Source organism: Tursiops truncatus, chromosome 15, assembly GCF_011762595.2.
Source record: "Tursiops truncatus isolate mTurTru1 chromosome 15, mTurTru1.mat.Y, whole genome shotgun sequence".
Lineage (NCBI taxonomy): Eukaryota > Metazoa > Chordata > Mammalia > Artiodactyla > Delphinidae > Tursiops > Tursiops truncatus.
In genome coordinates, this window is record NC_047048.1 from 22,114,768 (window position 1) to 22,127,293 (window position 12,526).

A 12,526-nucleotide genomic window follows, 5' to 3' on the forward strand; every position below is an offset into this window, starting at 1 on the left:
GGCTTCCCTGGTGGTGCAGTGGTTAAGAATCTGCCTGTCAGCTCCATTTTCAATAGCCAGGACATGGAAGCAACCTAAGTGTCCATTAACAGATGAATGGATAAAGAAGATGTGGCACATATATACAATGGAATATTACTCAACCATAAAAAGAAACGAAATTGAGTTATTTGTAGTGAGGTGGATGGACCTAGAGTCTGTCATACAGAGTGAAGTAAGTCAGAAAGAGAAAAACAAATACTGTATGCTAACACATGTATATGGAATCTGAGAAAAAAAAAAAAAGGTCATGAAGAACCTAAAGAACCTAGGGGCAAGACAGGAATAAAGACACAGACCTACTGGAGAATGGACTTGAGGATATGGGGAGGGGGAAGGGTAAGCTGGGACAAAGTGAGAGAGTGGCATGGACATATATACACTACCAAACGTAAAATAGATAGCTAGTGGGAAACAGCCGCATAACACAGGGAGATCAGCTCAGTGCTTCGTGACTACCTGGGGGGTGGGATAGGGAGGGTGGGAGGGAGGGAGATGCAAGAGATATGGGAACATATGTATATGTATAACTGATTCACTTTGTTATAAAGCAGAAACTAACACACCATTGTAAAGCAATTATACTCCAATAAAGATGTAAAAAAAAAAAAAAGAAAAAGAATCCGCCTGCCAATGCAGGGGACACGGGTTCAAGCCCTGGTCCGGGAAGATCCCACATACCACGGAGCAACTAAGCCCGTGCGCCACAACTACTGAGCCTGCGCTCTAGAACCTGTGAGCCACAACTACTGAGCCCACGTGCCACAACTACTGAGCCTGTGCTCCACAATAGGAAAGGCCACCACAATGAGAAGCACCACGTACCACAGCCAGGAGTAGTCCCCACTCGCTGCAACTAGAGAGAGCCCGTGTGCAGCAACGAAGACCCAATGCAGCCAAAAATAAAAATAAATTAAATAATAAAGTGGAAGTAAGAAGCAGGAGGGGGATCTAGAAATACTCAAAGAAGTAGAACTAAATAATAAAACAACTAAATTTAAATGTAGATTATTAAACAAAATCTCAAATGAGTAGGGAGAAAGTACCCATGAAACGTCAGGAAAAGTTTTAAGAAAGATTCATACATGTATAGGGTATAAAATTGGAGAAGAAAATTGGAGGAAAAAAAAGATTCATTCACTTTTGCCTTTAAGAACCTAGGTCCACAAAATGCAAAATTTGCCTTAGAGAAGCATACCTGTCAAAATTGAGACTCCAGCAATGGTGGGATGAAGCAAACTGGGGGAGGCCAGGATCAGGAGTTTTGAACACCCAGTAGGGCTGAGTGAAGAGACACATAGGAGCAAAGAGCCAGGCCAAATGTGGTTCTCCAGGGATAGACCCAAGTTCACATGCGTTCAAATTTAGGTTCCAGCCTGTGGGATGAGTCTGTTGGACATCTTTCTTAAGTAGCTTGCAGGTGTAACGAAAGTGCAAGTATGACACAAGCGCTGTCAGCTAAGGAGACAAATCCAGTGAAACACCTGGGGTGTCATTCAATCAAATATTGGCAGGAAAAAAAAAATACTGGCAGGAGCCAATTGGCAGAGGTAAGGGCATGTTATGTATTTTATCTTATTTTACTTTGCACTATTTTATTTTTTGATTTATTTCCCTTCTAGCTTCTTTCCTAAAAGGATTAAATTTAACTTTCAATACGTTACACATACAAAAGAAACATTGAAATAAGAGATTAAGAAATAAATAATGAATTTAGGAGACTGGATTGGGGAATGGATACTAGTGCCAAAAAAAAAAAAAAAAACTAGGCTTTGATGAGCCACAACTGTTTTCAAGTCCACATTGGTTGAACAGTAACTGTGAACTTAGCACTTGTCATGCCTGACCTTAATGAATTTTCCCAGTAGCCCATGATGTGGGTATTATCATTTCCATTAAAGTGTTTTTCCATTAAAGTCAATGAAGAAACTTGACTTAGGTAACTTGCTTGGACTTCCACAGCCTGGGCATGGCAGAACTGGGATTTGAACTTGATTTGACTTTAGAATTTGGGCTCTTAAATCTTACATGATACTGACTCTGAAGGTGGCAGGTGTTGAGCAATCAAGTCAGGAGGATACTGGGGTTCAGTATCAGAACATCTATTATCTAAAGATGCTGGGTATCAAGAGAATAAGGCAGGAAACCCTGGATGGATAGCGAGGTCAGAACATGAAGGGTATCTAAGAGTGTGGTGCTCAGGGCCAGAACGGATTCTGTACTGAACATACAAGTATAAGTTAAATGGTAGTAACTTTGAAGGTTAGGAAGATAAAGCAAAGGAAATTTAGAATGTCTTACACCAACCCCTCACTTGTTGGACTGTAAGCCCTCCTGAATATGTGAAGCAAATAGGTTAGTTAGAATAAAAGGCAAATTCCTCAGAGCACCATTATACACTCCACAAGATGTCAAGTGCCACTTTCTATAATGTCAACATTTCTTCTTTAAAAAACACAAATACAGGAGTCAGAAGAGGGGTTTACAAGGCACATCATAGAGCCCGTAGTGTCCAGTGATAGATATTAGTCCACTGACCATGATTGGTGCCCTAAGGAGGTGAAAGTTCACATAAGCAGAAACTGTGTACAATTGTGTTTCCAGCATTGCCAAGGAAATCTCTCTCTAAATGAAATAATGAAGTCATAGTCATGAAGAAAAAAATGAAAAAGAATAAAGAAAAATCAAGAATAAACACAGGCTGAGTTATTTAGAGCTGGATTAAGGGCCTAGTTCAGAAGAAAGTGGAAGTGTCAATGTAAAGTTGCCACTGGATGAGGGGGAAATTTATATAATTCTGATATCTAGAGTGGGGGTTGGAAGTTTGCATATTTCTCTCACCTAATAGGGTTTCTCCCAATATAGCAAACGTGAAATACAACAGAGTTTGGTTTTCAAGTTTGCCTCCTGATTTGCACCTCCAGCATGTAGGACTCAAATATGCTTAGGGGTCAAACTACATATCTTAACTTTTATCTTATGCTAACTTCTAAGATCCTAACGACAGAGGGTAGTGTATGGGCAACTGAAATTCACCTAGTGAAAGGGAGGTTCTGGGGGAGACCAATGCTGTTTTCCAGCTTCTATGACATGGTTTAATGGGATCAGGACTGGGGCGTACTTTCCCTTTCAACAGCATGAGTCTTAACCTTTTTTGTTTATTGAACATTTTTTGGGTGGAATTCAATTCAAAAACATTTTCGAGCACCTACTATGGGCAAGGCATTATGCTAGGCACTGAGGATGAAAAGAAAAAAGTTTTCCAGCCAGCTCTCTCTATGCCTCCTGACACCACAGCAAGGCCAGCGTAACGAGACTGCCTTTCACAAGCAACTCAGGACCTCCAGAAATATATGCTATGCAATCTCCACAGATGACACTCTGAAAAGTAAAGGCAGAAGCAAAGATGAAAGACAAAATGAGATGGTGATAAGATTTTTGGAAATAATGGTAAATCTGGGGTTAGAATCAAAGATTATTGACTCTCAGGTCAGTGCCCCTTTTGCAGATCACCTCCTCTAGGATTCGTAGTAACTGAAATCTGGCAACAACTTTGTACCTGAGTAGTAGTTGGGGCTGAGTGTGGGGACCACTTACTCCTCCTGAACACATTCTTCAAGAGTGGCATCTTTTCAACGGTATTTGAAAGATAATATATTAACATGATAGTTGCTGAGACTAGGGATAAACCCCCAGAGAAAGCAGTGGGACAAACGACCATTCTTGGTTGTAAGTCACATAGAAACATATTCTGGCAAGTTTAGGGTGAAAAGGAATTTATTGGGAACTTTTGGGAAGCTGACAGAATTATAGGGGAGGTTGGGGGAACAGATGCCAAGGATGGTTGCGGAATCTAGGAGGCTTGAACCGGCATCAACGTTCTGGAAAGTGCCACTACCGCCACTTTTGGAATGGCTGCAAAGCCGCTGATACTGGACGCGCAAAGCCGCCTCCACCTGCGGCAGGCAGGCCACTTCCCTAGGGAAACACCTTTTTCCGGCGGTGAGGTGAAAGCGAGTGCCTGTCAATCCTGGCGAGGGTCGGACCTCACGCCACCTCTCGGCAGCCTGCCGCCCACCGGCTTTAGGACCCGGCGGAGCCGGAAATGAGGCTTGGAGGCGGGACTAGGTGAGGTCATCGCGCACACCTGACGTAATCAGCCCGCGCCAGCAAAAGTGAGGGCGCGAGGGCCGTGGAAAAGCCCGTTTCTTGCTTGCCTCAGCTCTCACGTACCATGGCGTCCCCCGTGCAGCAGTCTCCTCAGCCTGGCGGCGGGAAGCGCAAAGGCAAGGCTCAGTACGTGCAGGCCAAACGGGCTCGGCGCTGCGATGGCGGCGGGCCCCGGCAGCTGGAGCCCGGGCTACAGGGCATTCTCATCACCTGTAACATGAACGAGCGCAAGTGCGTGGAGGAGGCCTACAGCCTACTCAACGAATACGGAGACGACATGTATGGTCCAGAAAAGGTACCAGCCCCGGGGAGGGCGGGCTTGAGGGAGGAGGGAAGGGTGGCAGGCCGGCTCCTTGTATACGCATGCGCGAGGTTGGCAGCTTGAGTGGCGGTGAGGGGGCGTGTCCTTGCCTCTGTGTCCTCTCCGCCCCCCCGCAAGGTCTCGGCTCCCGACCCCTACCCGGTCTTGTGCTTAAATGTTTGCACTTTGGGCTTTTTTCCCCCATCATTAATCACGGTTGCTCCCATGTATAGATTGCTTCCTGCGGTTCAGGCCTTGTTTCTGAAGCTCTTTCAGAAACATTTACTTCTCATCGTAGCTTTGTGAAGTGTTGCTCACCGGGACACTGAGGTTGAAGTAGGTTAGGTAGGTACTAGCTGGTCCAAGTTCACAAGGGCACACTTCATTCGTCCTTAAGGTTTTTGCCATACCTTACCACCATTTGAACATTATGGCCGTAGTACTGTGTTTGTCCTAAGCAATAACATCTCTAAAATAGTGTTTTTAGTACTTACTAGTGCTAGTTACTTCTCAAATGCATATAAAAATACATTTCAAGAAGTAAGAACTTTTTGAAACAATACCGTATAAAGTCTCATTGTCCCATTTTGGAAATAATTATATTATTGGCTTAGGATTTGGACCAGTACACACATGCACACCCCAAGGAATTAAGTGGAGGAGCATAGTACAGAGGGCATTTAAATTCACGTACTGTCATTTACTAGCTCAGGGGATAGGCATGTTATTAATTCTGCTGAGCTAGGTAAAAAAGAGAATAATGATAGGACTTAAGAAGGTTGGCTAAAATAATTGCATATGGGGCTTCCCAGGTGGCGCAGTGGTTGAGAGTCCGCCTGCCGATGCAGGGGACACGGGTTCGTGCCGCGGTCCGGGAAGATCCCACGTGCCGCGGAGTGGCTGAGCTAGTGAGCCATGGCCGCTGAGCCTGCGCGTCCGGAGCCTGTGCTCTGCAACGGGAGAGGCCACAGCAGTGAGAGGCCCGCGTACCGCCAAAAAAAAAAAAAAAAATTTCATATGTACATAAAATAACATCCTGGTATACAATAAAATCTCCATAAATGTGTAAAATTACCATTAGTGCCTGATTGGCAATCCCATTAGTGGAGCCGAGTGGGCAACAAGTGCATGTCTTGTCTACACCGACAGCTTGAGCAAGTTCTTGAACTATTTCAGTAGAACAGGAGTAAGGATTTTTAACTTCATAACTATTCGGTTCAGTCTCATGAAAGGAGAGTGTCATATCAGGTGCAGTCATATCTATTGATAGGATTAAGGTCCACCCTGAAATGATTCATCTGACGAGCACATTTCCCTCTGCCCCAGACTGTCAAGATGCTTTAGAAAACATTTTCAAATGATATGTACCACAGTCTGAGTGAACTTCCTTCTTCCTCCACATTTTGGAGGGAATGGTGTCTGAATAAAAAGCTTTATTGTCAATATTGAATCATCTGCCACTGGGGGTTTCACATGAGTAGTTAATTAAGAGCTTTTAACATAAGCTGTTGTGGCATTTCTGCTCATTAATTTTACGCAAACAGTTTGCAGACAAGGATCAGCAACCCTCTGGAAGTGAGGCAGAAGATGATGATGTGGAGGCCGCCTTGAAGAAAGAAGTTGGTGACATTAAGGCATCTACAGAGATGAGGCTGAGAAGATTCCAGTCAGTGGAGAGTGGAGCAAATAATGTCGTCTTCATCAGGACACTTGGGATAGGTGTGTCTGACTAATACGTTTTAAGATGATTGATCCTGTAATATCTGGACACCTGTCTCCGAGAACACTGCCTACAAAATGGCTTGATGGGCATGGCTCAGTTAATCATTTGATTGCATCCTCTCTACACTGTGTTAGCACTAGGCATATGGAGAGGTAGAATGGGGTGGTGGACATAGGGCTTAGGAGTAGAAACCTGGCTTTGCCACTTTATCTGTATGTAACTTTAGGCAAAACAAGAATACACGGTTCTGTCTAAAAGGAGCAGCTGCTACTCAACCCCAGGCAGTTTGGAATGGCTCCAGTCATTTGGGAATGTAGTCTTAGGGGAGGCAGATCTTCTGATTTTTCAAAAGAAGTTGGAAATCTGGAGAAGTTTCTAGGTTTTTAAATGTAGCTAACTACTTTAAAAATATTGAAAACACTGAGCAGCCCAAAATAGACTCGTATATAGTCAGGATGCCTCCTGAGTACTACATTATGATCTTGTGCATTCATGGCTCTGGGGCTCCTCTGAGATCTGAAATCTAGACTTCTGTACAAACTTAGCTAATGGATTGATTAAATCTTTTTAAGTGACTTGCAGATTTTTGTTTTGTTTTTGTAAAAAAAGCATGTACTATTTAATGTTTATTACTTCGATAGTTGCTGCTGATACAGGAAAACAACAGCATGGTGTTGCCATCAGATAAATTAGACATCACAAATAAGTTAACTCCAGTGTCTTCAAGAACAATTGTTTTTGATAAAAGCAGAGTTAAAATATGAGATACAGTATTAATACTAGGCACCAAAGAAATATTAATTGGGAAAAATGGTTGGTTAAACTTGTTTAAAATTCATTATGATGATTTTTTCTACTCTACTGTCAATTTATGTCACTGCCAATGAAAATTCATTTTAGAGAGTTTGAAGAGTTTAAAATGAGAACTCTTAAACTTACCTGTTTGTTCTGTGCTGATTTTTTTCTTTTTATTTTAGAACCTGAGAAATTGGTGCATCATATTCTCCAAGATATATACAAAACCAAGAAAAAGAAGACTCGGGTTATTCTACGAATGTTACCCATCTCAGGCACATGCAAGGCTTTCTTAGAAGATATGAAAAAATATGCAGAAACATTTTTGGAACCCTGGTTTAAAGCTCCAAACAAAGGGACATTTCAGATTGTATATAAATCTCGAAATAACAGTCACATGAATAGAGAAGAAGTTATCAAAGAATTGGCAGGTATGTTTCTCTTAGTGATTTTACATAGGTGTGCCACGGTAAATACTTGTTTATAAGATTTCTTTTTTTTGAGATTTAAGGCTTACATTTTTGAGTGTAGAACAAGTATATTAAAATGCTCTTAAATAATATCAAACCTAACTTTTCAATATGTTGGGTATGAGATTTTTCTTTGGTAGTTAGATACTAAAGTCTTTTCCAAATCAAGATTGAATTTTCTTTGGGGAAAAAAGTGCTGTTGTTAAATGTCTCAGGATTTTATTTGTATTTATTTATTGAAAGCATTCAGGGAATTTGATGGAAGTCCATGTAGAAGAGTAGAATTTGATGAGTGGACTAGTATATACATATTGTTTTAACAAATTCTAAATAGGAGGAGATGAAAGATTGTTTTTGTATCCGCCAAGCTTAAAGGTATCCTTCTTAGCCTGTTTTCCTGTTATTTTTGTTACAGGAATAGTAGGCAGCCTCAATTCGGAAAATAAAGTAGATCTTACCAATCCACAGTACACAGTGGTAGTAGAAATCATTAAAGCTGTCTGTTGCCTGAGTGTTGTGAAAGATTACACGTTGTTCAGAAAATACAATCTCCAGGAGGTGGTGAAGAGTGCCAAGGACTCGTCACAGCTTAATGCAAAGCAGGCAGCGCTAACAGGAAATGGGAAAGAAGCTAAATTGGAATCTGGTGACAAATCAAATCAAAAGGACGCAGCAGAAGGAAAAAATAACCAGCAGGTGGTACCAGAGGATAGTGAGGAGCTGGGTCAGACAGAACCAGTATCTGAGACACATGTGGTGAGTGAGGGGGCCGCTAAACCTGAACTTGGAAGTCAAGTCACAGAAGGATCTGAGTCACATGGAAATGACCTTTCATAGGAAAAGAGATCATTTGGTGTTGGAGGTGGATTTCTCAACTGCGGTCCTGTGAGATGTTGCTGGGATTCTATATAAAATTGTTACTAAAAATATTGTTTTTGAGTTTGTGTGCTGCATAATGCTGTACTCATAATAATTGAGCAGCCCCGTTAATAGCTTTGTTAGAGATCTTTCAGCCCTATATGGCAGTGTGCATTTGGTTGAGCTAGAAGAGGCTATGGATAAATTGGTGAACACTACTGCACAGAGCGGAGGGTGGCGGGAGGATGATGTTGGCCTCTCCCTCTTGATTACCTTCCCCACTCCCCCACTTCTGCACTGCCAGCTGACTTATGGGAGTGAGCAAGCTCTGTGAATCAAAACTCAGAGGGAAATTTTCATTCTAAGGAAGGAATTTTTGCATTTTGCAGCTCAGCTGTCCCCTGCCACTTTGTTGTAAACATTGCAGAAACATGGGCCATATAGGTTAGAAGTGTATTGTTTTGTGAAGTTTTTGTACCTTTTGTGATTTTCTTGTTTAGTTTTTATGCCCCGCCTGCCTTTTTCTTTGGCTGCTCCGCGAGGCATGTGGGATCTTAGTTCGACAACCAAGGATCGAACCCGCGCTCCCTGCAGTGGAAGCTATGCCCATTTTTATGTTTTCGTAACATTTGTTACAACCAAATCTGATGGTGCATTGCTGCAATTTTTGGAGGCAAGGTGTGAGATAGAAGTGTTCATTCTAGGCATAAAATTACAGATATTTCTGATGAGGTTAGTTATGAAGAATTAGTCTTCTGAGCTATTACAGTATACTAGTGCAGCAAGGCATGCAAATTCTTTACAGTGTAAGCTACTTTACAATGTAAATGGACTTATTCAGGCTGTTCCATTCCATATCCTTTGTGAAATGCAACTTACAAACGGAACATTTGCTTCAGCAGTTGTAACTATAAATCATAGCTCCCTGACAAATAAAGACAATTATTTTAATGGCTTTGGAATATCAAGACAGTAAAGCTTTTGTTCAAAAAAATCATGTTCAGTGAAAAGGTTTAGGAAGCAAATTATGTAGTAGCAGAACTTTTTCCAGGAAAGAAAAATTCACATAGTTGGTAAGAATCTAACAGTACTAACATTAAAATGCTAGGTCAAGAAGCAGTACAAGAAATTGAAAAGACTTTTCTCTCAATGTAATAAATTGACTTATGTCACATGATACTAAAGAGGTTTTGTTTAAAAGCAGCAGTTGCTGATGAATCAACAGATTTCATGAATATTTGTCATGCTATAGCAAGATTTGTAAATTATGAGGAAATTCAAGGAAACTTTCGCCTGCTAGGAGCCTCCCAAAACAATGGTCAGTATAAATTTAATAGGTCCTCATATCTGAAAAACAACAGTCTGCCATCTGTACTCCTGGTGCCCCATCAGTGGCTGGCTCCATGACAAGTTTTGCCTCATTTTAGTAAAAGAAAATCCTGACGTTGATGTTACAGCACACTGCTTTCTTCACAGAGAAGTGCTGATATTAAAAACTTGGAGATGAAATGAAGAAAGTTTTAAATAATGCTGCAAAAATGGTTAACTTAATTAAAGATCCATTTTATGCAAGAATGTTTAAAAAAAAAAAACAAACTAAAACCTGAACAAAGAGCACATAAATCTCCTACATACAGAAATCCAGTACTTACCAGAGGAAGAGTTCTCTACAGGATATGTGAGTTGAAAGGTGAATTACCAGTAAATTATAAGTACAATAAAATACTAGGCCAGATTTTGCTAAATGCTTTGAAGACGAAGAATGGCTACAGAAACTAGTCTATTTAGAAGACATTTTTTTCATTGCAAGAACAAATGAACAGTTTTCTGCAAGGGCCTGGAGAAAAATGTTTCTTCTTAAAAGTGACAGGAGTCTTAGATTAAAAGAAACTGACTCTTTGGAATAATTATGTTGCATAAGGCACTCTTGAAATGTTCCCACAGCCACTTGGGTTTGAGAATGAAGAAAGCAACAAGTCTCAGGTCTTATTTAAACTCCTCTTGCAGAACTGCAAAACCAAATTAAATAACATTTCCCCTCCTTTTCCCAGCACTGGTGTGTGACTGGGTGAGGAACCCTTTCCCAAAATCTCAGCCTGGGATTTCTTCACTGAGAGAAGAGGAAGAACTCAGAGTCCTCTTCTGACAGTTCTGGATTTCTGTGAAACAAGAGTATCTTTCAACTTAGTGCTCACACTCATATACATTGAGGATCCCCTTAATTTGAAAGTTTTTTCAAGGGTTCCTCCAGGGTAAAACTGAAAAAAGATGGAAGAGACAGACACCAAAGAGGGCTGCAAAATTAAATGTCCGGATTGAGAATACTAAGGGGTCATGAAATTAGCTTTTGGAGTTGGATTTTATTAAGTTTTAACAAGTTCGGAAGTATTGTAAATGTTAAGTCTTCCTGCACCAATGGCTATGTTTGTTTATTGGCTAGTGAACATGGAAATATATTTTTATCCTCCTAGCTAGTGGTCCTGCTGGTAAAACGAAGGATTTGGGAGGAGCAAAGAGAATAGAAAGGGCCTTGCTGATGCAGATGAGGCTGGAACTTCCTTATATATCTTTAGATATTTAGAATGTTAACTCTTAATAAGTTGAAGTTATCTTGAAAGGATGATAGAAGCATTGTAACTATCATTGGGGGAACACGGATGATAGGATTTTGGTGCCTTCATCAGACTTTTTCCAAGACAAAGATACTTTTATTTTGATAGTACAAGACTCTGGGAATAAAATTGGCTGTGTACTTATAGAACGTACAACCCTGTGGAACTGGGTTCCTTTTATTTGTGAAAGCTGCTACTCTACAGAAAGATTTTGATTTAGTAGTTTGTTTTTAATCCTCTTTTGTATTTATTTTTATCAATATTTGGTAAGACCTTAGTGTGACAAAAGCTATTCTTCCCCAAATGTAAGGTAGTACGGTGTTCTGTTGGAATCTGAATTCAGTCATTGAAAAATTTGTTTTCAGGTTTACTAACTGTTTATTTTCACTGACATCTGAGCATGTTACTCTATAAATGACAAGATTCCAGGGTGGGAATTGAGTGCTTTTTGTCCTTTTAATTTTTATTTAAAAAAATTATGTCAGGGCTTCACCTGGTGGCACAGTGGTTGAGAGTCTGCCTGCCGATGCAGGGGACACGGGTTCGTGCCCCGGTCCAGGAAGATCCCACATGCCGCGGAGCAGCTGGGCCCGTGAGCCATGGCCACTGAGCCTGCGCATCCAGAGCCTGTGCTCCGCAACAGGAGAGGCCACAACAGTGAGAGGCCCGTGTACCGCAAAAAAAAAAAAAAAAATTATGTCAGTTAAACTCCAGTGTTGTGGTTTAGTAAAACTTGTTTTGCTCTGTGGAGGAAAGAGTGTTAAATTTGATATTTTAAAACATGTTTCCCTTTAGTTAAACATGGTTTCTAAATGTTATTTTTACTTGTATTTTGCTTTTGGTATGGCCAGATATTCAGCTTGTTTTTCAGTTTCTGATGTTTTCAGAAAAATCAAAATAAATTTGTTCCCTAAAGACTGGTGTTCTCTATCTCTCCTTTTTCTTTCTGCCTCTTAGTAAATCTCTTGCCTTATTGTCATAAAGTAGATGTATCATAAAAGATGTTTTTATGTCAAATTATGTATCAAAAGTCATGTACATTGTCCAAAAAGTAAAGATACAAAAATTTATTAATTGCTCTTGAATAACTAAAAACTCTTAAGCGTTTTGTATCTTATTCAAGCATTAGATATTTTACAGTGAGTTTGCTTCAAAATGTATAGTACAGTACTTAATTAAGTTCATTTAATTGGCTTTTGAATTCTGTACATTCCTCACTTTAACAGTAATATTTTAATTCACCTTAAAGAATTAGTAGCATATAAAGATTTTAAGCAGAAGAAATTCTGTCTTGAGCATTTCTGTTAGAATAGTTCTAATCTTTATTTTGAATTAATCAGGTAGTAGATAAATTCATTGTCTATTGTGCTTTTCTAATTAATCATTTGAGCCCTGCTGTTTTAAACACTACAAGTTGTTGTTTGGTCAGCGTAACAATTTTCTTCCCAAATATTTTTAGATTTTTACTTATTTATTTTTTGGCAAAGTACAAAACAAAAATTCAGTTGAATTTTTCAACCAGGAAAAATCTTAAGCATTTTAAGAGAGTAGTCACTGA

The 12,526-nt window shown here is 40.2% G+C and overlaps 2 protein-coding genes across 2 annotated transcripts in view; one reads left to right on the top strand and one right to left on the bottom strand.

The window, feature by feature from the left end:
• The window catches only part of ACSM3 (acyl-CoA synthetase medium chain family member 3), a 41,245-nt gene extending 37,068 nt beyond the window's left edge, over positions 1-4,177 (bottom strand). Inside the window, 1 exon segment of the mRNA XM_004321305.4 lies at positions 4,096-4,177. Within this exon segment, the coding sequence (XP_004321353.3) occupies positions 4,096-4,177 (82 nt within the window).
• Positions 1,801-11,883, top strand: THUMPD1 (THUMP domain 1 NAT10 acetyltransferase adaptor). The gene is made up of 4 exons (XM_019921842.3): positions 1,801-4,504; positions 6,055-6,229; positions 7,211-7,459; positions 7,914-11,883. Exons 1-4 carry the CDS (start codon positions 4,274-4,276, stop codon positions 8,333-8,335), a joined length of 1,077 nt encoding a protein of 358 aa, XP_019777401.1. The 5' UTR covers positions 1,801-4,273; the 3' UTR covers positions 8,336-11,883.
• Positions 11,884-12,526: the final 643 nt, after the last annotated feature.

Bases quoted from the DNA above. Each gene is read 5' to 3' on its own strand.
- THUMPD1 (XM_019921842.3), top strand. From the start codon at position 4,274: ATGGCGTCCCCCGTGCAGCAGTCTCCTCAGCCTGGCGGCGGGAAGCGC. The intron at 6,230-7,210 runs GTGTGTCTGACT...TTTTTATTTTAG, and splicing joins CATCAGGACACTTGGGATAG to AACCTGAGAAATTGGTGCAT. The intron at 7,460-7,913 runs GTATGTTTCTCT...TTTTTGTTACAG, and splicing joins AGTTATCAAAGAATTGGCAG to GAATAGTAGGCAGCCTCAAT.